Consider the following 22,905-nt stretch of genomic DNA (forward strand, 5'->3'; position numbering starts at 1 on the left):
CCCAAAAGTATTTCATGCACATAAATATGTTGTCCATGACATTCTGTATTGTGGAGAGTTTGCTTCTGAGGGTCATAAGTTCTAGAAGCAGAATTAGGCCATTTGGCCCTTCAAGTTGGACAGGTTGGGTGTGGGCAGATGCGTGGCAGATGCAGTTTAATGAGGATAAATGTGAGGTTATCCACATTGGTGGCAAAAACAGGAAGGCAGATTATTATCTCAAGTTGGGAAAAGGGGAAGTACAACGGGATCCGGGGGTCCTTGTTCATCAGTCACTGAAAGTAAATATGCAGGTACAGCAGGAAGTGAAAAGATGGCATGTTGGCCTTCATAACAAGAGGAGTTGATTATAGGAGCAAAGAGGTCCTTCTGCAGTTGGCCCTAGTGAGACCTCACCTGGAGGGCCCTAGTGAGACCCCACCTGGAGTATTGTGTGCAGTTTTGGTCTCCAAATTTGAGGAAGGAGATTCTTGCTATTGAGGGAGTGCAGCGTAGGTTCACAAGGTTAATTCCCGGGATGGCGGGACTGTCATATGTTGATGGAATGGAGCGGCTGGGCTTGTATACAGTGGAATTTAGAAGGATGAGAGGATATCTTATTGAAACATATAAGATTATTATGGGTTTGGACTCGTTAGAGGCAGGAACATGTTCCCGATGTTGGAGGAGTCCAGAACCAGGGGCCACAGTTTAAGGATAAGGGGTAAGCCATTTAGAACAGAGGTGAGGAAATACTTTTTCACAGAGAGTTGTGAGCCTGTGGAATTCTCTGCCTCAGAGGGCGGTGGAGGCTCGTTCTCTGGGTGCTTTCAAGAGAGAGTTGGATAAAGATAGCAGTCAAGGGATATGGGGAGAAGGCAGGAACAGAGTACTGATGATCAGCCTACTCCTGCACCTATTGTCTATTGTCAAGTCTACCCTGCTATTCAATCATGGCTGATCTATCCTTTCCTCTCAACTGATTCTCCTGTCTTCTCCCCATAATCCCTGCCACCATTACTAATCAAGAATCTATCAATCTCAGCCTTAAAAGGGGGCGCTGCACTGGCGGCAGCCTGTCGGCAGCGTGTCCTTTTTTTTCAACTTTTTAAATTTTTTTAGTATGTTTAAAAGTCTGTTTTTAATGTTTCTTTGTGTGTTATGTGTGGGGGGTGATGTGGGGGGGTAAGGGGGAAACCGTTTCGGCCGCCTCCTTCATGGAGAGGCGACTTTTTTTCAGGACTCTCGGCGCGGAGCGGGTGAGACCTCGCTGGGGCTCGCCAGAGGGGAATGCTTCGTTACGCTGGCCCGCGGCAGCCGGCAGCCTGAAGCAGCGGTCTGCAGAACTCCAGCTGGTGCGGCGTCTACAGCCCGGGATCCCTCATGGAGGACCTGGAGGGAAGAAGAAGCTTCCACCGCCGGCCCGGTATGGACTTACCATCTCCCCTGGAGGGGAGCTTCGACCGCCGGCCCTGCAGACTGCGGTGCTTCCGGCTGCGGCATGGCAGGCACTTTAAAACTTTGACCGCTGGCCTGCGGCCTACACCAGCCTGAAGCCGCGGTCCCTGGTTGGGAAGAGCCGATCCTGGACTCACCTTGACTTTGACTTTGCCCCTTACCATCTGGACGCCCGCAGCAACGGCTGTGGAGGGTGGAGGTCCCGCCCACGGGGGAAAATGGAGGAGGACTGGCCAAGTTCTGTGCCTTCCACCACAGTGGTGAATGCTGTGGTGGATGTTTGTGTAAAATGTTTATTGTGGTTGTGTGTTCTTTATTACTGTACCGCTGCTGGCAACCCAAAATTCCACCGACTCTGGTTGTGTGGCAAATTATATCAATTATATCATATATCAAAAATATGCACTGACATGGCCCCCACAGCCGTCTGTGGCAATAAATTCCCTGAAGGTTCCCCTTTCTGTATCGGTTCTCTTTCTGCATGACCTTTCTTAGTAGAGACCACGGTATTTTTTTACAATAAATGGGAAAAGGAAATTCCAAATGGCAAGTTTCTTGCTAATGATTATTGACTGGCTCAAATGTGTCACTGTCTTCCTGTGTATCCTTTTAACTGTTTATGGATGAAAACATATTTAGAGAGCTAATGATAATTCATCAGAATTCTGATAAAGGATTTAGCAGGAAATATCATTTTTTTTTGTATAAAGATGATAATTGTGTGCTTCCACACATTTTCTCCATTTGGTTCAGACCTAGTTTTCACTGTATTTTGTGCAGAGTGACCAAAGACAGATAGGGTGATTGCGCTGTCCAGTACCTGCGCCAAATCCTCAGGGATGATCCTGAGCTTTCTGTTCCCATGCTACTTTGTTAATCCCCCTCCCATTACAATCTGTCTGTCTGTAATCTCTTCAATTGTCACAGTGAAGCCTGAAGTAAACCAGAACTACATCTAGATCATCCATCTAGGCACTGGTGACTGAACAATGAATTCTCCAACTCAGCTAAATTGCTCATGTGTCATTTCCCATAATCATGCTGATGCCTCTTTCTCACTTCATTTTTTTTAATCGTGGTCAATCCTCGTGCTCATTATCATCTGATCTGTCTTCACTATATAGACTCGTCTCACACCTCCCACACACTCCAGTTCCACTTTTAAAACTGTAAACCCTCCACTCTCCCTCCCCAGCTCTGACAAAAGGATCACTGACCCAAAACCATGACAGGTTTCTTTTTCCATAGATGCTACTTGACTGGCTGAGTTCTTCCAACACTTCCTGTTTTTTTTTTAAGATTCTAACATCCGCAATTTTAATTCAATAGTTCAATAGTGCTTTATTCATCACATATGAAACTGCACAGTGAAAGTATTTTTGCATATATGCACATGCTGGAACCAGCATTTTTGGCGCCATTATCCAAAGTCCGGTCAGGCTGTGTGCTCGATGAACTGGAGCAGTTCCCGCAAACTGACGTCCCTTTCCTCTCCTCATTTTCCACACAAATTTACCAAACGGACCGTGTGATGTTGTTGTAGCACAGAACAATTATTTGTTCATTGTTGAATATTGTAATGTTCATAAAGTGAAAGTCATAATTATACTTAAGAAATTGCAATATTTTGTTAGAATTTTTAAAACACATATACAAGAACTGTCGGAGAATAACTTAAAAGGTCATGAAGGGAACAGAAACGTATGCACAGTGCAGTTTTGGGAAAGGGGGGTAAAGCACACTTACCGGTTTGTAAGGTCTGTTTGCCTCCAGCCAACACTCCACTGGGCAGCATACCAGTCGGAGTCAGACCTTTCAAAGTTAAAACACTCTCACTCTCCTCTCTGGGAAAAAAAAACAAATTAAGCATGATTTAGATTGTATTTCACATACATTTAAATATCCTTAAAGTTAATCTCGGGTTAACATGCACCCACACCAATGCTCAAAATGAGGATTTCAAATATGTCCGAAATGTTACATCTTGAAGATATGAGATTTGTCCTATCAGGCAAATCAGACCAATTCTTAAAGATTTGGTCTCCCTTTGTCGACTTATTACAAGCATATGGTGCAACACAATCTTAGAAATTAACTGTTTCAGAACCGAGTGAGGGGTGGGTAAAGATACGAAGTAGGTATATCCCTTTCAATTTTTCTTTTTTTTTCTCTTTTTTTTCTTCTCTATTCTTTTTTTTTCTTATTTCACCTCTTCTTTTTGTTTTCTCTCTCTGGCTATACAGCTTTATGGGCGCATTTTCTCTATTTTTCACGAACTAACAATATCACTACTTTATATAATATTCTCTTTTTCTTTATTTCTTGCTTTTCTTACTTTTTTCTTACTATTAAATTTAAAATATGAAGTTGTACATGAAATGTTAACCTCGGGAATATCTGAGCGAACTACTCGAACCAAAATTCAAAAACATTTGTTCCATAACACTAATAAGGCTATTTATCACAAAGCCAATATCCATTCACCTGCTGCATATTCATGGACATGTTATTAACTATTGTTAATTATAATAAAACTCTATTTGTAGGAGCCATTTATGCTTAAGTTAGTTACTGTTAGTATATTATAGTATTTTGTCTAGATATTTCTAGTTGTATAATTTTGAACTCTTGGGGGTGGGATTTTGATACGTAGATAGGCGTGGATTTATGTAGATGGGCACGACTTACATAGAACTAACGATACGACATAATGGTCAGGTCAGACGAGAGCTGGCACCGGAGAGCAGACACAGTTTTTTACCAGTTGAGATAGTAAGATACTTCTTTGTATTTACCACAACTTCTATAAAGAATCAATTAAACTTGAAATAACGACTGAAAGATTTGTTTTTGTTATTGTACTGCATAATTCGATCCACGCCTCCCTGACAGCATATTAATGACAATGGAAACATTTGAAATTGCCATTACACTATTATAATAAAAAGACAAGGTGTTGGGAAAGCATCCGTGCAAAAAGAGGCACGACTAACATTTCAGGTCAATGGTTTCATCAGAACTGGAGGTGAAAAAGCTAGTGTGTTTTAAGTTGCATTGAGGGGGAGGGATGGGGATATCAAAGGGGATATTGTGGTAGGGTGGAGACCAATGTTGGCTTCCAACCACCAATCTGGAACTGAGAGATGCAGATTGCAGAGGCTGCTGAAAATCTGAAAGAAGCGAATGCTGGAGATATCTAGGTAGCATCTATGGAGAGACACAAAATGAAGTAATGTGTTGGAAAGAACTGCAGATGCTGGTTAAAACCAAAGATAAACACAAAAAGCGGGAGTAATTCAGCGGGTCAGGTGACATTTCGGGTTGAGACCCATCTTCAGACTCTGTCTTCTTCAGTTTTCGGTCTGAAAAAGGGTCTAGACCCAAAAACCTCACCTATTCCTTTTCTCTAGTGATGCTGTCTGACCCGCTGAGTTATTTCAGCTTTTTGTGTTAAACTGAAGTAATGTTACAGTTGAATAACCTAACTTCAGAACTGGCCAGGGATGGCTTGTCATCTTAAATTGTTGAATGCAACATTGGTTCTTGAGATTGCCCAGGGCTTTTCTGAAACCATACAGGTGGATAAACTGTGGGTTGGGATAGCGAATGAAAGTACCAGGTGACTGGAAGTTACAGGGGTAAAAAAAAGTACAAAATAACTTCCTGGAACTGCAATAGTTCAGATTTTCAGCAACTGGAGAGCTTTTACTATTTCACCATATTATTTTGAGTTATGCGCCCACTAATTGTCTGATTCATCTCAATGACATTAGACAGATACTGTACCACCTGGATAATCTTATTCTCCAGCCATCACAATCATCCTTCTAAAGGCTCATTATCCCCAAATGTCAATTCTGTTTCTATCTCCTCAGATGCCAACTATTGCTGAATATTTCCAGAATGTTCTTTGTTAGATATTCAGTCTCTGCAATTTTTTTTCAATTCAAGCAGTAACCTATAGTTTATATCCAAATTGAGCACTTTTTAAATAGAAAAATTAATCTCAAGAATGTTGTCATGCTATAGAAGGAGATGTTGTTTTGCTGCTTCTGGGATTTGATTAACAAAATCTAATGATATGCTTTGATTGTGAACAAATATTAGAAGTAGCCAGCTTTCAAGGCTTATACTAAGTGTTGAAATTAATTAACTGAAAACTATTTACCAGAAGAATAATGATCAAATTACAACAATGCTCTATCCTTTGAATATTATAGTGCTAATATATGTTAAGGTCATGAAAAGTGCTCAGAATCAGTGACAATGCAGTTGAAAATCCATGAGATGCCGCCTGACCTGCTGTTACTCTAGGACGTTATGCCCTTTTGTGTATTAACACTCATCTGCGATTGTTTGTTTGTACAATGCAGAGTTTTACAATACAATGTTTCTACAAGGCAGAGTGTAAAGTGCAGTTCTGACAGAACCATTTTAGAAAGGACACACTGAAAGATTACTGCGATGGTCTTAAATTATACAGCAGATGCAATAGATTAGTGTTATGGTGGAAAATGGAGCATGATTTCTAAATGCGCAAGATTTGAGGTGATAAATAGTAAAAGGTTGTTCTCACTGCTAAGTTGTTCAATACTCAGAGACAGAAATTGAATATTTTATGAGCAGATAGCAAGGGAAAGTCAGAAGAAATTTTCACATAGAGCACCATCAAAATTTAATCATTAAAAAATACGTCATTGGAGTTAAAGGGACAGAGGGCCTGTGGACATAAAACAGGCTAAGGGACAGACGAGAATTGAGTGCGTGTTTTCCAAATTGGAGGAATGTATTGATGTTTTTGAGAGGTCAGGACAGAGTAACTGCTGCTATTGATATATATTAATGACCTAGTTCACAAGCTATAGACCATTCGGCTCATGAATCCACTTGCCATTCAATCATGGCTAATCTCTACCTCCTAATCCCATTTTCCTGTTGTCTCCCAATAACCCTTGACACTGTTCTAATCATGAATTTGCCTATTTCTGCCTTAAAAACATCCACTGACTTGGCCTCCACAGTCCTCAGTGGCAGAGTTCCACAGATTAACTACCTACAAGGTAACACCTACAAGGCAGCACAATGGCACAGCTGGTACTGATGCCACACCGTGCCAGAGAGCCGGATTGAATCCTGACCTCAGGTGCTGTCTGTGTGGCGTTTGCACGTTCTCCCTGTGACTGTGTGGGTTTCCTCTGGATGCTCTGGCTTCCTCCCACATCCCAAATACATGTGAATTTGCTGGTTAATTGGCCTCTATAAATTGTCTTCAATGTATCGGGAATGGATGCGATAACAGAACCAGTGTGAACGGGTGATCTATGTTCAGCTGGACTCGGTGGGCCGAAGGAGCGGTTTCCATGTTGCATCTTTCATCAATTCAATCCTTCAATGTATGCATAGGACAACCTACAAGTGTAATTAGCAAAAATAATGAAAACAATAGGCTTCAAGCATCTGGGCATGTGGTATGAACAGCTGGACATGTGGTAGGTGAAATTCAACATGGAGATGTATGAAGTGATCCATTTTGGCGGGATATGATGAACCAATACAAAGTAAATGGCATAAGGTTAAAGATGGAAGAAAAGAACTTTTGGAGGTTTGCCTAGAAATGTCTTTGAAGGAGACAAGAAAAATGCAAGGACTGTTAAAAAAACAAGTTATAAAGCACAAAAAAAATGAAGTTATGTTTTATCTGATTAAACACCAACTAAACACTGTGTTCCACATTTAGGAGTCATTAACGTCAAAGAGTTACAAGAATGATAACAGAGGTGAATGGATTAATTTATGTGGGCAGACCAAAGAAGCTGTGATAGTTCCTAGTGAAACAAAAAAAAAGATTGATGGAGATTTAAAATGATGAAGGGATTTTAGTACAAATAAACAGAAACCGTTTCTAGTGCCAGAATGTTCAGTGATAAAAAGTTATGGATAAAAATTAATTAGTTAAGGAACCTGATATAACTTGAGGAAAATCATAACACAGTGACTTATTACAGTCTGGAATTTACTGCCTGAAAGGCAATTGAATCATCCTACCACAACCAGAGAGCAGTGCTGAACTACCATCTATCTCTTTGATGACTCTCGAACTATCCTTGATCAGACTTGCTGGCTTTACCTTGCACCAAATGTTATTCCTTTATCATGGATCAATTGAAATCATGTATTGTCTTTCTGCTGACTGGTTAGCACACGACAAACAGCTTTTCACTGTACCTCGGTACACATCACAATAAACTAAACTGAACGATGGAAGCAGATTCAATTATAGCTTTCAAAAATTTGGAAAAGTTTACAAAGTTCACTATCTCCCACAGTGTGCTGACAGGGCTGACATTGACTGAGGAAAAGAATGTTCAAAGATCAAAAACTCAAACCAAGAACCATCTGTCTGCTAAACTGCTGGAGTCTTTCTACCACTGTTCGGTAGAAAGCATACTGACTTACTGCATAACTGCCTGGTTTGGGAACTGTTCAGCAGCCGACAGAGCAGCTCTCCAGAGGGTGATAAAAACTGCCCAGGGTATCATTGGACTCCCCCTGCCCCCTCTGGAGGACATTTACCACTCCAGATGCAGCAGCAGGACCTGTAATATCGTGAAAGACATTACACATCCTTGTCACACTGCTGCCCTCAGGAAAAAGGTACAGGTCACTAAAGTCACGTACTGCCAGACTCAAGAACAGCTTTTACCCATCAGCAATCTTGGAACTGAACTCTGTCTCGGGAGCGGGTTATGGGGAAGGAGGGGGGGTGGGAGACAGTGTTAATGTATGTAAATGTGAATCCATGGGTGGGTTTGGGGAGGGAGGGAGTGTAAAAAGTATGAGTATGTGAATGTTTGAAGTTCTTTTAAAAGGAGAGACACAGTAATCTCATTGTATGTGACACATGCAATGACAATAAAGCATTCTGATTCTGATGTTTATGGTGTACAGAGTGGCAGTGACTCTACCCTCCCGCACACACTGGAGACATGGGCAATCTTCCTCAAGGCTATTGAGAGGTATAACTTCTGTGGATCTACTTAAGAGATAGATGAATTAATGACATTCTCTCCCAATATTCTCTCCCAAGCCACCATCCTCAGCACTAAAGGGCCTGTCCAACGAGCATGCGACCGCATGCGACAAGCGTGACCAAACCGGAAGCGGGGGCTGCGCGGAGGTCGAGTGATCCCCGTACAGGGCCGGTCCCACCAGCATGCGACTGCGTGCGACGAGCGCGACCAAACTAGGAGTGGGGGCCACGCGGAAGTCGAGTGAGTGACGTGAAGTTTGAGCGAAGTCCGCGGGAAGTTCGCACGTGACGTACAGTGTCAAGACGCTGCGTCCGGCGTCAAGACGCTGCGTATGCCCGTCGAGGCGGTGCGTACTGCGTCGAGGTGGCTGCGGGCTGGAATGCCGTTGCCGCGCGGAATTTTTGAACACTGTCAGTTTTTCGGAGCCTCGCGCGTTGTCGGGACCAGCTCCGCACAACTCCATACGGCTCCGGCGATCGAAGTGGGGCACCGGCTCCGCGAGGCCGTACGGCTCAAGCGACCACGTTAGGTCGCGCTTGCCGCATCCAGTCGCATGCTCATGGGACAGGCCCTTAAGGTGCAGATAATGCTTTACTAGCGCAAAGAGCAGGCCATATAGTCCAAATGTCCAACATTAGACACCCAAAAGAAGCTAACTCTAAACTCTGTCATGGCAAGAAACATCCTGAATGATAAAGAAAATGTTTCAAAAACATTCTAAAAACCTCTTTTAAAAAATTGCAACATCCTCAGCAACTGATGAACACATCTATGTCATGATTACCCAAAGTGCAAAAGGAGTATTTGTGAAGTGACTGAGAAGATGGATTGGAGAAGATGGATTGGAGCAGATAGAAGCCAGTCACCAACAAGGGAGAATTTCACAGCCTCTTACATGATCTGCCCACCTGCCCTGCCACCTGCACCACCTGTGGCAAAGTCTGCAGATGCCACAAAGGATTCTTCAACCACCCCAGAGCGCAGAGAACTCAAATTGAAGCAAATTATTCTCAATGCTGAGAGACTGCCAAAAAGATTAAGAGCATGCCAAAATTCACAGAGCACTTTAATTGCTAAATGCATATTTTTAAACTTTTTTGTGAACAATAGATATTTAAATGTAATTTTTTTAATCAAATATAAACTGTCTGAGATATTTTCCATAAACAGTATCCATCCATGTCATAGATTAACAGCACAGTATCAACTTTTGTATTTGTGAATGGATTCTTGCATGTGTTGATGAATTTTGAACAGTTATAGGCCTGGAATAAAAAAACTTACATACATTGAGAAATGATTCAACAAATTCAGAATGAAATACAGTAAATTTAGGTTATAATGGACCATAGTGGGGGTAACAGTGTCTGTTATTGTGAATGTTCACTATAACTGAGTAGGGGATCACCAAATAATAGTATAAATAGTAGAAACAAAGAACTGTAGATGGTGGTTAATACACAAAAGGACACAAACTGCTGAAGTAACTCAGCAGGTAGCAGGCCTGGCAGCATCGCTGGAGAACATGGATAGGTGACATTTCGGGTCGAGACCCTTCTTCAGATTCTTGGTCTGCAACTAGGACTGGAATCGAGGTGAGTTGAGGTGAGGATTGGCAGAGTCATTGCCCATGGGCGGCTGGAGTGCAGGTAAGGATCAGTGGTGGGGTGGAGGCAAGCGCGGCTTGGAAGAGGCCGAGGAAGCTGTGTGGGTCGGTGGTGGCGGCAGTAGGGGAGGTAGTGCAGGCCAATGACGGCAGCCCAATCTGGTGGTGAAGGTCAGTAGATCCGGCTTGGAAGTGGCGGTGTGGACTGTGGGTGGCTTCGGTAGCCCGGCTCGGAAGGAGCTGGGGAGGCAGTGCTGGCCAAGAATAGTGTCAGCAGCGGTGCTGGTCAGTAGGTCCGTCCACTAGAACTGAAATCCATGATAACGAGGTCCATAATAACAAGAGTTTACTGTATGTGCACTCTTCTTACCTGAGCACGGAAAACACTCTCGCCATTTTGCCAATTGCTCGAATTTTGTTCCTGATAACCTCCTTCCGAGCTGCTGCAGCATTTGCTTGAAAGCAAAGAGTTCAGTTTAGAAAAATTATATGCTACATTTAATACATCTGTTAAACAAAATGTAAAACTAATCATAAGCAAATTTATATGTATATATATTTGTCAAAATAACTTCCAACAAAATGACGTCAAGTCAAGAGAGTTTATTGTCATGTGTCCCAGATAGGACAATGAAATTCTTGCTTGCTGCAGCACAACAGAATATTGTAAGCATAAATACAGAACATTTCAGTGTGTCTATATAGCAAAGACCATATATATACACGTAAATAAACAGATAATGTGTAATAGGCTGTTATAGTTCAGAGTTTGTTTGATGGCGAGTTTAATAGCCTGATGGCTGTGGGGAAGAAGCTGTTCATGAAGCTGGATGTACCAGATTTCAGGCTCCTGTACCTTCTACCTGATGGCAGCGGAGAGATGAGTGTGTGGCCAGGATGGTGTGGGTCCTTGATGATGCTGACAGCCTTTTTGAGGCAGCGACTGCGATAGATCCCTTCGATGGTGAGGAGGTCAGAGCCGGTGATGGACTGGGCAGTGGTCACAACTTTCTGCAATCTTTTCCGCTCCTGGACGCTCAAGTTGCTGAACCAAGCCACGATGCAACCAGTCAGCATGCTCTCTACTGTGCACCTGTAGATGTTCGAGAGAGTCCACTTTGACATACCAACTCTCCGTAATCTTCTCAGGAAGAAGTGCGCTGATGTGCTTTCTTTATAATTACATCAGTGTGCTTGGACCAGGAAAGATCCTTGGAAATATGCATGCCTAGGAATTTGAAGTTCTTGACCCTTTCCACCATCATCCCATTGATAAAAATGGGATTGTGGGTATCTATCCTACCCCTTCCAAAGTCCACAGTCAGTTCCTTGGTTTTGCTGGTGTTGAGAGCCAGGTTGTTGTGCTGGCACCATTTGGTCAATTGGTCGATCTCACTTCTATACTCTGACTCGTCACCATCAGTGATTCATCCCACAACAGTGGTGTCGTCAGTGAACTTGATGATGGAGTTTGCACTATGTCCGGCTACGCAGTCATGAGTATATAGTGAGTAAAGCAGGGGGCTGAGCACGCAGCCTTGAGGTGCACCCGTGCTGATTGTAATAGAGGATGGTACATTTCCACCAATATGGACAGATGAGGAAGTCGAGGATCTAATTGCAGAGGGATGCACAGAGACCCAGATCTGAGTGCTTGGTAACCAGCTTGGAGGGGATGATCCTATTAAACGCCAAGCTGTAGTCAATGAATAACAGCCTGGCATATGAGTTTTTGTTGTCCAAGTAGGTATGTTGCAAACCTTACCTTCAGCGGCGCTGCAGATCTGTCGCTGCCCGTGTGTGCGATTTTGGCACCTTTGAGAGGGGGGCAGGTTTAAAACGCGATTTTCTCTTGGCTATTCAAATCGAGGTAGTTCAACCTACTTAGTTGCTGACGAAAAATCGCTGCGACATTAGTTCGCTGCAGCTATTTTTAAACTAAATTGGTTTATTTAATTGCTATAGTAAGTTAAAAATTATCCTCTAAGCCCGCGACCGCCGCCACGGGACGGATCTCATGTAGGGGGCAATGCAAGGTAGACTGTTTATTTTTACATTAAAAACAGCTTCTTAAGATCCTTTTATACAAAATTTTATGTTGCAAGTAGCTGACTTGGGGGCTCATTAAATCCTGCAGTATTTTTCTGGGCATATGGGGTACAAATTCACCGCAGTGGGAACGTTTCAAACCATCGCATTCCACAGGATCCCACTCGAAAGCTGATTTAAATGGCCATTAATTTACAGCAATTGAACACTAAATTCCTTCCATTTGGCCTATAAATTAATGTCAATGAGATTTAAAAATCATGTTTTATTGTGAATTCTTGTGTGAATGTTCTTTGGACAATTAGGCTATTTAAAAATGTTAATCTTTCCTTAAGAAATGGATAGATGTTTAGATCTAGTAATTGAATTTTGGAATTAGCTACAATTGGGTAACTAACTAATTATATGCTTTAATTTCAGGTCATCCAAGTAAGATTGTTTAATATTTGTTTCAGAATGCTTCAATCTATAATAACTGACAATTTCTTTCAGTTCTCTTAATTTTTAATGAAGGTATGGGCTTTAGACTGTCCTCGATCACAGCTTTTGTGTTAAGTCAATGGAAAATCAATAGGGAACAAGATGCTAATTTCAAAGTATGGAAATGGCCATAACATTTTTAATACTGAAGATATGAGAGTGAATTAGGTGTCAAATTAAACTTCTTTTTATGCTTTATCTGATGGGATAAATTGCAGACTTGATTTTTAAAATCTCAAAATTTTGTAACATTGCTAGTCCAAGTGGTCCAGAGTGAAGTGGAGAGCCAGTGAGATCGCATCCACCGTTGATCTGTTGTGGCGGTAAGCGAACCGCAGTGGGTCGAGGTTCTTGTTGAGGTAGGAGTTGATATGTGCCATAATCAACCTCTCAAAGCACTTCATTACCACAGATGTTAGTGCCAATGGTCGATAGTCATTGAGGCATGTCACCTTGCTCTTCTTGGGCACCGGTATTATTGATGCCCTTTTAAAGCAGGTGGGAATCTCAGACCTCAGAAGTGAGAGGTTGAAAATGTCCGTAAAAATTCCAGTCAGTTGGTCCGCACAGGTTTTTAGAACACAACCGGATATGCCATCAGGTCTAGGCACTTTCCGAGGGTTCATCCCCCCTGAAGGATCTTCTGACGTAGGCCTCTGTGACTGTGACTGAAATACCATCACGGCGAATGGAGGCTCGGGAAGGCACAGCAGTGTTCTCCCTATCAAAGCATGTGTAAAAAGCATTGAGCTCGTCAGGGAGTGATGCTTCGCTGACAATTGAGCTGCCTCCTGATTTTGCCTTGTACGAGGTGATGGCATTCAAGCCCTGCCACAGTTGCCGAACATGTTGAGATCAAAGTTTGAACCAAAGTTAATTCATCAATGAAGGTATACCACCAAAATCTCTGAAAGCAGTATGATCTCTCTCAACAGTCACTATTATAGAACTATTCTGGAGAATGGTAACATGATTTGTTTTGTTATTTTCATCTCCATTTCTGTGTCTATTGCGCTCCCTCTCTAATCATTTTTACCATTGAGGCTACATTCAGATGCTTCTGTTATATCATTCTGCGCAGGACTGGTAGCTTTCTGTAGACCTGGTAAAACAGCTGAAGTTCCCACAGCACATTGCCACGACCACCCTGAGACCAGACATCCTCCTGGTCTCAAAGGCGACCAAAAACATTGTCTTGTTGGAACTGACGGTGCCGTGGGAGGACCATCTGGAAGAGGCCCATGAGAGGAAGAAGACCAAGTGCGAAGAGCTGGTCATAAGACTGTTGTAAGCAGGGCTGGAAGGTAAGGTGTATGCCCATTGAGGTTAGCTGCAGAGGTTTTGCAGGGCAATTCCTCGACAAAGCCTTGAACGCACTGAGCATCAACGGAATGGAGAGGAGAAGAGCCATCAACAACACTACAGAGGCAGCGGAGAAAGCCTCGAGATGGCTCAGGATCAGGAGAGGAGGTCCATGGGGAGGAGCGAATGCCACCTGAACACAAGTCGTGATCTGATCAACCATGGCTGGGTCACCTGGGTGAAGTGTCTGATGTTGAAAGACCCAAAACACCCAATGATCCTAGGTTACATCACTGATGATGTGTTCAGGAGCATCAATAGATGTATTTATTTAATCAAATTCTACTTTCATCTTTGCACTAATAGAAACATAGACATAGTAACATAGAAAATAGGTGCAGGAGTAGGCCATTCGGTCCTTCGAGCCTGCACCGCCATTCAATATGATCATGGCTGATCATCCAACTCAGTATTCTGTACCTGCTTTCTCTCCATACCCCCTGATCCCTTTAGCCACAAGGGCCACATCTAACTCCCTCTTAAATATAGCCAATGAACTGGCCTCAACTACCTTCTGTGGCAGAGAATTCCACAGATTCACCACTCTCTGTGTGAAAAATGTTTTTCTCATCTCAGTCCTAAAAGATTTCCCCTTTATCCTTAAACTGTGATCCCTTGTTCTGGACTTCCCCAACATCGGGAACAATCTTTCTGCATCTAGCCTGTCCAACCCCTTAAGAATTTTGTATGTTTCTATAAGATTCCCCCCTCAATCTTCTAAATTCTAGCGAGTACAAGCCCGAGACTACCAATCTTTCTTCATATGAAAGTCCTGACATCCCTGGAATCAGTCTGGTGAACCTTCTCTGTACTCCCCCTATGGCAAGAATGTCTTTCCTCAGATTAGGAGACCAAAACTGTACGCAATACTCCAGGTGTGGTCTCATCAAGACCCTGTACAACTGCAGTAGAACCTCCCTGCTCCTATACTCAAATCCTTTTGCTATGAATGCTAACATGCCATTCGCTTTTTTCACTGCCTGCTGCACCTGCATGCCTATTTTCAATGCCTGGTGTACCATGACACCCAGGTCTCGTTGCATCTCCCCTTTTCCTAATCGGCCACCATTGAGATAGTCATGAACTTTCCTCTTCTCAATCTTTCTATAAACTCACCATGTGTATGGAGCCCATCTCCTGCTCTGAATGCATTGCAACTTAACTGCTAGCCTACATTCAAAATTTTAATTTTAACTATTCCTAGTTTTTCATTGACTTGAGACATTAAATCCATTCTCTCTCCATAGATGCTGCCTGATGTGAGAGTATTTCCAGCAATTTATGCCTTTTGACTGAACTTCTTCATTTAGATTTTAACCACAGTTACAGCATTAACATCACATTGTGTAACATCACGTCATAACCTCTGTGGTCTAACATCTGTGGTCAGAAAGTTACTGAGGGATAAGATATACATGTATCTAAATGGACAGGGGCCAATCAGGAATAGTCAACATGGTTTTGTACACGGGAGATCGTGTCTCATAAATCTGATTGAGTTTTTTTGAAGATATGACTATATCTTTTGAAGATATGAAGATTGATGAAGGCTGAGCTGTAGACGTTGTATATAAGGATGTCAGCATGGCATTTGACAAAGTTCCACATGGTAGGCTGCCCTTGGAGATTAGATCACATGGGATACAAGGAGAGCTAGGTGACTGGATAGAAAATTGGCTTCATGGAAGGAGTATGAGAATGTACACGATTTAATTAATAAGTTTGCAAATGACACTAAAGTAGATGGTAATGGTAGATAGCGAGGAAGTTTGTCAAAAATTGCAGCAGGATATTGATCTGTTGGGCAGGTGGGTTGAGGAATGATAAATGGAGTTTAATACAGAGAGGTGTGAGGTGTGGTATTTTGGGAAGTCAAACCAGGGCAGGATCTACACAGCATATGGCAGTGTTCTGGGATTGTTGTAGAGCAGAGCAATCTAGGAATGCAGATACATAGTTCATTGAAAGTGGTGTCACAAGTAGAGTGGTCAAGAAAGTTTTTAACACATTGACCATCATCAGTCAGAGTATTGAGTATAGAAGTCGGGAGGTCATGTTGTGGCTATACAAAACATTGGTGAGGCCACATTTTGAATATTGTGTGCAGTTTTGGTCATCCTGTTCTGGGAGAGATGTTGTTAAGCTGGAAAAGGTGCAGAGAAGGTTTACGAGAATGTTGCCAGAACTCGAGGACCTGAGCTATAGGGAGAGGTTGAGCAGGCTAGGGATTTATTCCTTGGAGCATAGGAGGATGAGGGAAGATCTTATAGAGGTGTACAATATCATGAGAGGAATAGATAGGGTAAATGCATAAAGTCTCTTGCCCAGACTGGAGGAATCGAGAACCAGAGGACATATGTTTAAGATGAGGGGGCAAAAATTTAATAGGAATCTGAGGGGCAGCTTTTTACACAAAGGTTTGCAGGTGTATGGAATAAACTGCCAGAGGAGGTAGTTCCGGCAGGTACCATCACAATGTTAAAGAAACATTTAGTCAGTGCATGGATAGGATAAGTTTAAAAGAATTTGGGCTAAACATAGGCTGGTGGGACTATTGTAGATGGGGCATGTTGGTCGGTATGGGGAAGTTGGGCAGAAGGGCTTGTTTCCACACTCTATGACCCTCTGACACAGAGTCCTGGTCTCCAATGTGCGTATTCTTCAACCTCTGCACAACGTATGACATGGTTGATCAGATTATCCTCCCTAATGTCCCATTGTCTTTGTCTAGTTCAGTGGCAGTACCCTCACTTAGAAATACTGTTATCTTTGTAATCACAATCAGGACTCTGTACTCCTCTAAGAATGACCTTGTGCGTGATCTCTTGCTATCAAGCATCCAAGACGTGTTCTGGTTCTCTTTGCAAAATTGACATATCCCCTCCTTTAAGACTCTCTTTATAATGACAGCTTGTTGATGAGCCTTTCCAACATTTTCCATCTTTGACACCATGCTTACTTATGTAATTATTCTTTAATTGTGCCGAGCATGACTTTCTACATTATAAGTCAATATAAAGTATGTTGCTGTGAAGAGATTTGTTGACAAAGCAGAGTGTTCACGACAAAAAAACCAACATTATAGTGGTTCTGTTTATTCTTGCTCATTCATTATTTTATACCTTGACAAACACTTACCATCAAATATTTCATCTTCATCTGTCATGAGTTCATCATCAGAGCAGATATTTAGAACATTCACCAACATCTCTGTCACTGAAAGAAGGAAAGAGCTGAATGTAAATTTCTGAACAATGTCATGAAAAGGTTTGAATTTCATAAAGCCAGTCATAAATACCATTACTCCACTGCTAAAGTTGGCAATGAAGTTAGTTCAGAATCAAAGAGAGGGTAGTGCTTGTACATTTTCCAATTCTTCAGACAAAACACAAGCCAATAGTTTTGGAGGAAGGCAAAAATAAAGAATATGGAAGAAAAACTACACAATTGCAACAAAATTTAAGAAGGTATATTTTTCATCAAAATGAGTTCTATTGACGGGTAGAGAAAAAATGCTGGAGAAACTCAGCGGGTGAGGTGGCATCTATGGAGAGAAGGAATAGGTGACGTTTCGGGTTGAGACCCTTCTTCAGACCTATTGAAGGGTATTAGTCTTATGATCAGTAGGAATCAAATACTGATAGCATTAGCCAATCAGCGGAAGTTGAATATTATAATTTTTTGGTGTAGCCTATGATAGGATTAATACTAATCAAAACCTATTCTAAATAAGGTTCAACTTATAGCGCCCTTGATTCAGCTGTTTGAAGGCAATTATAGTAACACAAGTACAATCAGGCCTAGATACAGAGTCTCGAAGCTAATCATTGAAATTTGGAACTGTATGGTAAAATTAGAAAAGCTAACATTTTTAGCTAATGTCTTACATGGATATAATGTTAAATTAGTTACACTCTGACTATTTCTTCAAAGGGACAGGAGTTGTAGAACTGGATATAGTTAATGTTCAAGAAGGAACTGCAGATGCTGGAAGATCGAAGGTACACAAAAATGCTGGAGAAACTCAGCGGGTGCAGCAGCATCTATAGAGCGAAGGAAATAGGCGACGTTTCGGGCCGATATCCTTCTTCAGACTGATGGGGGGTGGCGGGGAGAAGGAAGGAAAAAGGGAGGAGGAGGAGTCCGAGGGCGGGGGGATGGGAGGAGACAGCTCGTGGGTTAAGGAAGGGGAGGAGACAGCAAGGGCTAGCAAAACTGGGAGAATTCAACGTTCATGCCATCCGGAAGCAAGCAACCCAGGTGGAATATGAGGTGCTGTTCCTCCAATTTCCGGTGTTGCTCACTCTGGCAATGGAGGAGACCCAGGACAGAGAGGTCGGATTGGTATTGGGAGGGGGAGTTGAAATGCTGAGCCACTGGGAGTTCAGGTAGGTTATTGCGGACTGAGCGGAGGTGTTCGGCGAAACGATCGCCCAACCTCCGCTTATTCTCGCCGATGTAAATCAGCTGACATCTAGAGCAGCGGATGCAGTAGATGAGGTTGGAGGAGATACAGGTGAACCTTTGTCGCACCTGGAACGACTGCTTGGGTCCTTGAATGGAGTCGAGGGGGGAGGTGAAGGGACAGGTGTTGCATTTCTCGCGGTTGCAACGGAAAGTGCCCGGGGAGGGGGTGGTACGGGAGGGAAGGGAAGAATTGACAAGGGAGTTGCGGAGGGAGCAGTCTTTGCGGAAGGCAGACATAGGGGGAGATGGGAAGATGTGGCGAGTGGTGGGGTCACGTTGGAGGTGGCGGAAATGGCGGAGGATTATTTGTTGTATTTGCCGGCTGGTGGGGTGAAAGGTGAGGACTAGGGGGACTCTGCCCTTGGTGCGAGTGCGGGGATGGGGAGAGAGAGCAGTGTTGCGGGGTATGGATGAGACCCTGGTGCGAGCCTCATCTATGGTGGCGGAGGAGAATTCCCGTTCCCTGAAGAACAAGGACTTTTCCGATGCCCTGGTGTGGAACGTCTCATCCTGGGAGCAGATGCGGCGTAGGCGGAGAAATTGGGAGTAGGGGATGGAGTCTTTACAGGGGGCAGGGTGGGAAGACGTGTAGTCCAGATAGCCATGTGAGTCAGTTGGTTTGTAGTGTATGCCGGTCACAAGTCTGTCCCCTGCGATGGAGATGGTGAGGTCAAGGAATGGTAGGGAAGTGTCGGAAATGGTCCAGGTGCATTGGAGTGCCGGATGGAAGTTGGTGGTGAAGTGGATGAAGTCAGTCAGTTGTGTGTGGGTGCAGGAGGTGGCCCCAAAGCAGTCATCAATGTAACGGAGGTAGAGGTCGGGGATGGGGCCCTGGTACGTATTGAACAAGGATTGTTCAACGTACCCGACAAATAGGCAGGCATTAGGAACATTTACTGCAAATTTATGGAATGGAAGAAGAGGAAACAACATTTTCTAAAGATCAAGTAGAATTATTTGGTAGGTAAGCTATTGGAGAAGATCCGTAGAGATAGGATTTCCTCCCATTTGGAAGAGAAAGGTTGATTAGGGACAGTCAGCAAGGTCGTGTGCACAACAACTTTTGTCTGACTAACATGATTGAGTTTTTGAGGAGGTGACTAAAGTTATAGAGGAGGATAGAGCAGTGGGGATGCTTACTCATTAATTTTAGTGAGGCATTTGATAAAATCCCCCATGTTAGGCTGATTCAGAAAATTAAGATATACAGGATTAACAGTGACTTGGTACTATGGATTCAGAACTGACTTACTGATAGACGACATGGGCTGGCGGTGGAAGCTGTATATTCAAGCTGGAAATCTGTGACCAGTGGAGTTCTGCAGAGATCTGTACTGGGACCTTTGTTGTTTGTTACACATATAAATGACTTGGATGTATGCAGTATAACAAAGGTAGAATATAGCCAGGATTAGAGGATATTAGCTACATAGAGAGGTTGGACTAACATGGATTGTTTATTCTGGAATGTCAGAAAACAATTGAAATCTGGATTTGGAGGGGAGACTCCCTCTGGAGGTTGAAGGGAGACAATAGAAATGCATAAAATTATGAGAGACACAGATAGAGTAGACCAGTGGTTCTTAACCTTTTTGACACCACGACCCCATCAGTACCGTGACCCCCAAAACAAAAATTGAAAAAAATGTTTATTAAAACATGTCTGCCAATACTCAGTCAATGGGATGGCTGAAATTGCTTCACAGCCATCAGGCAATCAAAACGAGGATGAATGCTCGACAGGCAGCACCTCATGTCAGTCTCTATCATAAGCCTATTGCGTGCATTCGTTTTCACAGTTACCATGGTTGAGAATCCAGCCTCACACCGATAAGTTGAGGGGGGGACTGGACCAATAGGGTCAGGGCCCTCTTTGAAAGAACAGGACAGTCCTTCACTTTCAGCCAATACGTGGCAAGCTCTTGTTCCATGAAGTTACTCTTGAGCTGCGCATCCTCACGAATTCTGTTACATTCAACCTTTGCAGCCACGTCAGTATCACTGATGGCACCATCTTCAATGGAAAAGGGTCAGACGATCCACTCCTCACGAGAGCGGTCGATCAGTCCGGGGAAGTAACGTTCGATGGCTTCACTAATTGCCAGACAGTGGGTTGAGATCTCCTCGTGGAAGAGGCATTCAACATCTAGGAGAGTCGTCATCTCAGGGAAGATAGTTGTTTTCACCGTCCTGGACTCTTCTCTGGTAAAGTTGAATCTTCCTCCTGAACGCTGCCACTTTGTCACGATGCGTGTGTAGCATTGGGATGTTAAAGGAATTCACCTCGGTGAAGAAGAGAGCCAAGTTAGCAAGCTTCATCACGAACAGTTCATCCTGCATCTTTTCATGAAGCTGATTCTCCTTCTCGGAACACCCTCTCTCCAAGAACAGCGCTATTTCCTCTCGGTTGAATCACATGATTGAGAACTTTACCACGCAAAAGCCAGCGCACCTCTGTGTAAAATATCAAAACAGTGCAATCGACTCCCATTTCTTCACACATCACTTTGAAGATTCTTGAGTTTGTTGCGTTCCCTCGAATGCGGTTCACAATCTTCACCACATCTGAAAGCACTTATCGAAGACCAGGAGGGAGAGTCTTCATCGCTAAAGCATGGTGATGTATCATGCAGTGGGTGAAGGAGACATGGGGAGTGACATCGTTCACGAAAGCTTTGAGGCCAGATCTGCATCCGATCATGGATGGCGCCCCATCTGTACACACCTCGACAAGTCGTTCCCAGCCAAGCTCGTGTTTGATGAGGAAGGCTTCAGCATTCTGAACACTTCTTCTCCCCAAGTGGTAGTGGCCAATGGCTATGAGAACAGGTACTGCTCCTTCATGGCTTCTCCGTCGAGGTATCGAACGTAGACTAGCAGTCAGGAACGAGGCAACATCTGTTGACTCATCCAGTTGCAGTGAATACACTGATCTGCTCTTCACAGCGCTCATTACTTGCAGCAGAATATCATTATTCATATCCGAGATTCGACTTTTGACTGTGTCTTTCAAAAGGAAAATCTGCCTGAACTTGTTGACTGCTGTTCGCCCAGCATCAACTTCGCTGCTTCGAGAAGGCATGGCTTGATAAGCTGTTCACCTATGGTGTGAGGTTTCTTAGTCTGTAGATTCGATAAGCAATCCGGTATGAAGCCTCCAACATTGCTTCATTTTGACGACGAAGTGACCCGTTGAATCGATGCGGGAACCCTTGAATACGGCTTATTTTTGTTTGAAATAGTCCACGCCTTTCCCCACCAGGTCGCTGTGACAAGACTCCAAATGGATCTTCAGTTTGCTGGGCTTCATGCTCTCGTGGCTCAAAACCTTTGCACAGATAACACATTGCGGCTTGACCCCGGATTTTTGAACGATGCTTGTGAAGCCGAACTTGAGAAATGCTTCACTATACGTGCGCTTCTTGGCAGACATGATTCACAACACACACAGTTCATGTGCATATACGCACGCGCATATACGCAAACAAAATACTGCGTGTGGTATGTATCTTTGTTAGGTTCCTAAAAATGGGGTCATAAAATTGATATGTTATTTATGACCCCTTCATGACCCCCGGAAAAACCCCAAACAACCCCCATAGGGGTCACGACTCCCTGGTTAAGAACTACTGGAGTCTGAACCATTTTTCCAGGATGGAAGCATCAAATTGTAGAGGACAAAGGACAAAGGACATTTATTATCACATACACCAATTCTGGTGTAGTGAAATTTGAGTTGCCATTTGCAGCACACCAATAAAAATAAAACACAACATTAAAGAAGAATTTAACAATAAACATTAAAACATCCCCCCACAATGGTTCCCACTGTGAGGGAAGGCAACAAAGTCCAGTCCTCTTCCTATTGTTCACCCCGTGGTCGGGGCCTATTTGAGGCCTCCGCAGTCGCCGCAGCGGCTGCCCGATGTTTCCGACCTTCTTGCCGGATGATGGAACTCCAGCGTCGGAGGAACACTCTTCAGCGGCTTGGAGTGTCTGGAACGGTCGCTTGCTGCCAGAGACCGCAGCTCCCGAAGTCCACAGGCCGCGCTGGTCGGAACTCCAACACTGGCGATCGCTGCGAGAGATCCCAGGCTCCGCGATGTTCAGAGTCAGCGCCGCCCGCAGCTGCAAGCTCCGCAATGAAAGCTCCGCGCTGTTGGACTCGGCAGTATCAGCACTCCGGAGCTTACCACACGGCGGCCCTCGGTAAGGCATCGCCCGTTCCGCGATGGTGCTTCAGTGCTGCACCGCCGCCGAAGCTGAAGTTCTGGCCGGTCACGGCAGGAAACGCCGCTCCAGTCCAGGTGATAGGCCGCAAGGAGAGGGTGAAGTTGCGGCTCGGAGGAAAGACGCATCTCCGACCAGGTAGGGACTGAGAAAAAACAGTTTGCCCCTTCCCCCCACATAAAAAGACTAGAACTCCAAAACAAACACTTTTTAACATACTAAAAATTAAAAAAAGATGAAAGG

The 22,905-nt window shown here is 43.6% G+C and overlaps 1 protein-coding gene across 3 annotated transcripts in view; it reads right to left on the reverse strand.

The window, feature by feature from the left end:
- The window catches only part of LOC129701716 (protein phosphatase 3 catalytic subunit alpha-like), a 356,043-nt gene that overhangs the window by 23,325 nt on the left and 309,813 nt on the right, over window positions 1-22,905 (reverse strand). For all 3 annotated transcript variants that reach the window (XM_055643088.1, XM_055643087.1, XM_055643089.1), the window contains 3 exons: window positions 17,104-17,181; window positions 10,445-10,529; window positions 3,184-3,281 (listed from right to left, as the gene is read on the reverse strand). In XM_055643088.1, coding sequence (XP_055499063.1) covers window positions 3,184-3,281; window positions 10,445-10,529; window positions 17,104-17,181 — 261 coding nt within the window. The remainder of the gene's footprint in view (window positions 1-3,183; window positions 3,282-10,444; window positions 10,530-17,103; window positions 17,182-22,905) is intronic.

This window comes from Leucoraja erinacea, chromosome 11, assembly GCF_028641065.1.
Source record: "Leucoraja erinacea ecotype New England chromosome 11, Leri_hhj_1, whole genome shotgun sequence".
In the NCBI taxonomy this organism is placed as follows: domain Eukaryota; kingdom Metazoa; phylum Chordata; class Chondrichthyes; order Rajiformes; family Rajidae; genus Leucoraja; species Leucoraja erinaceus.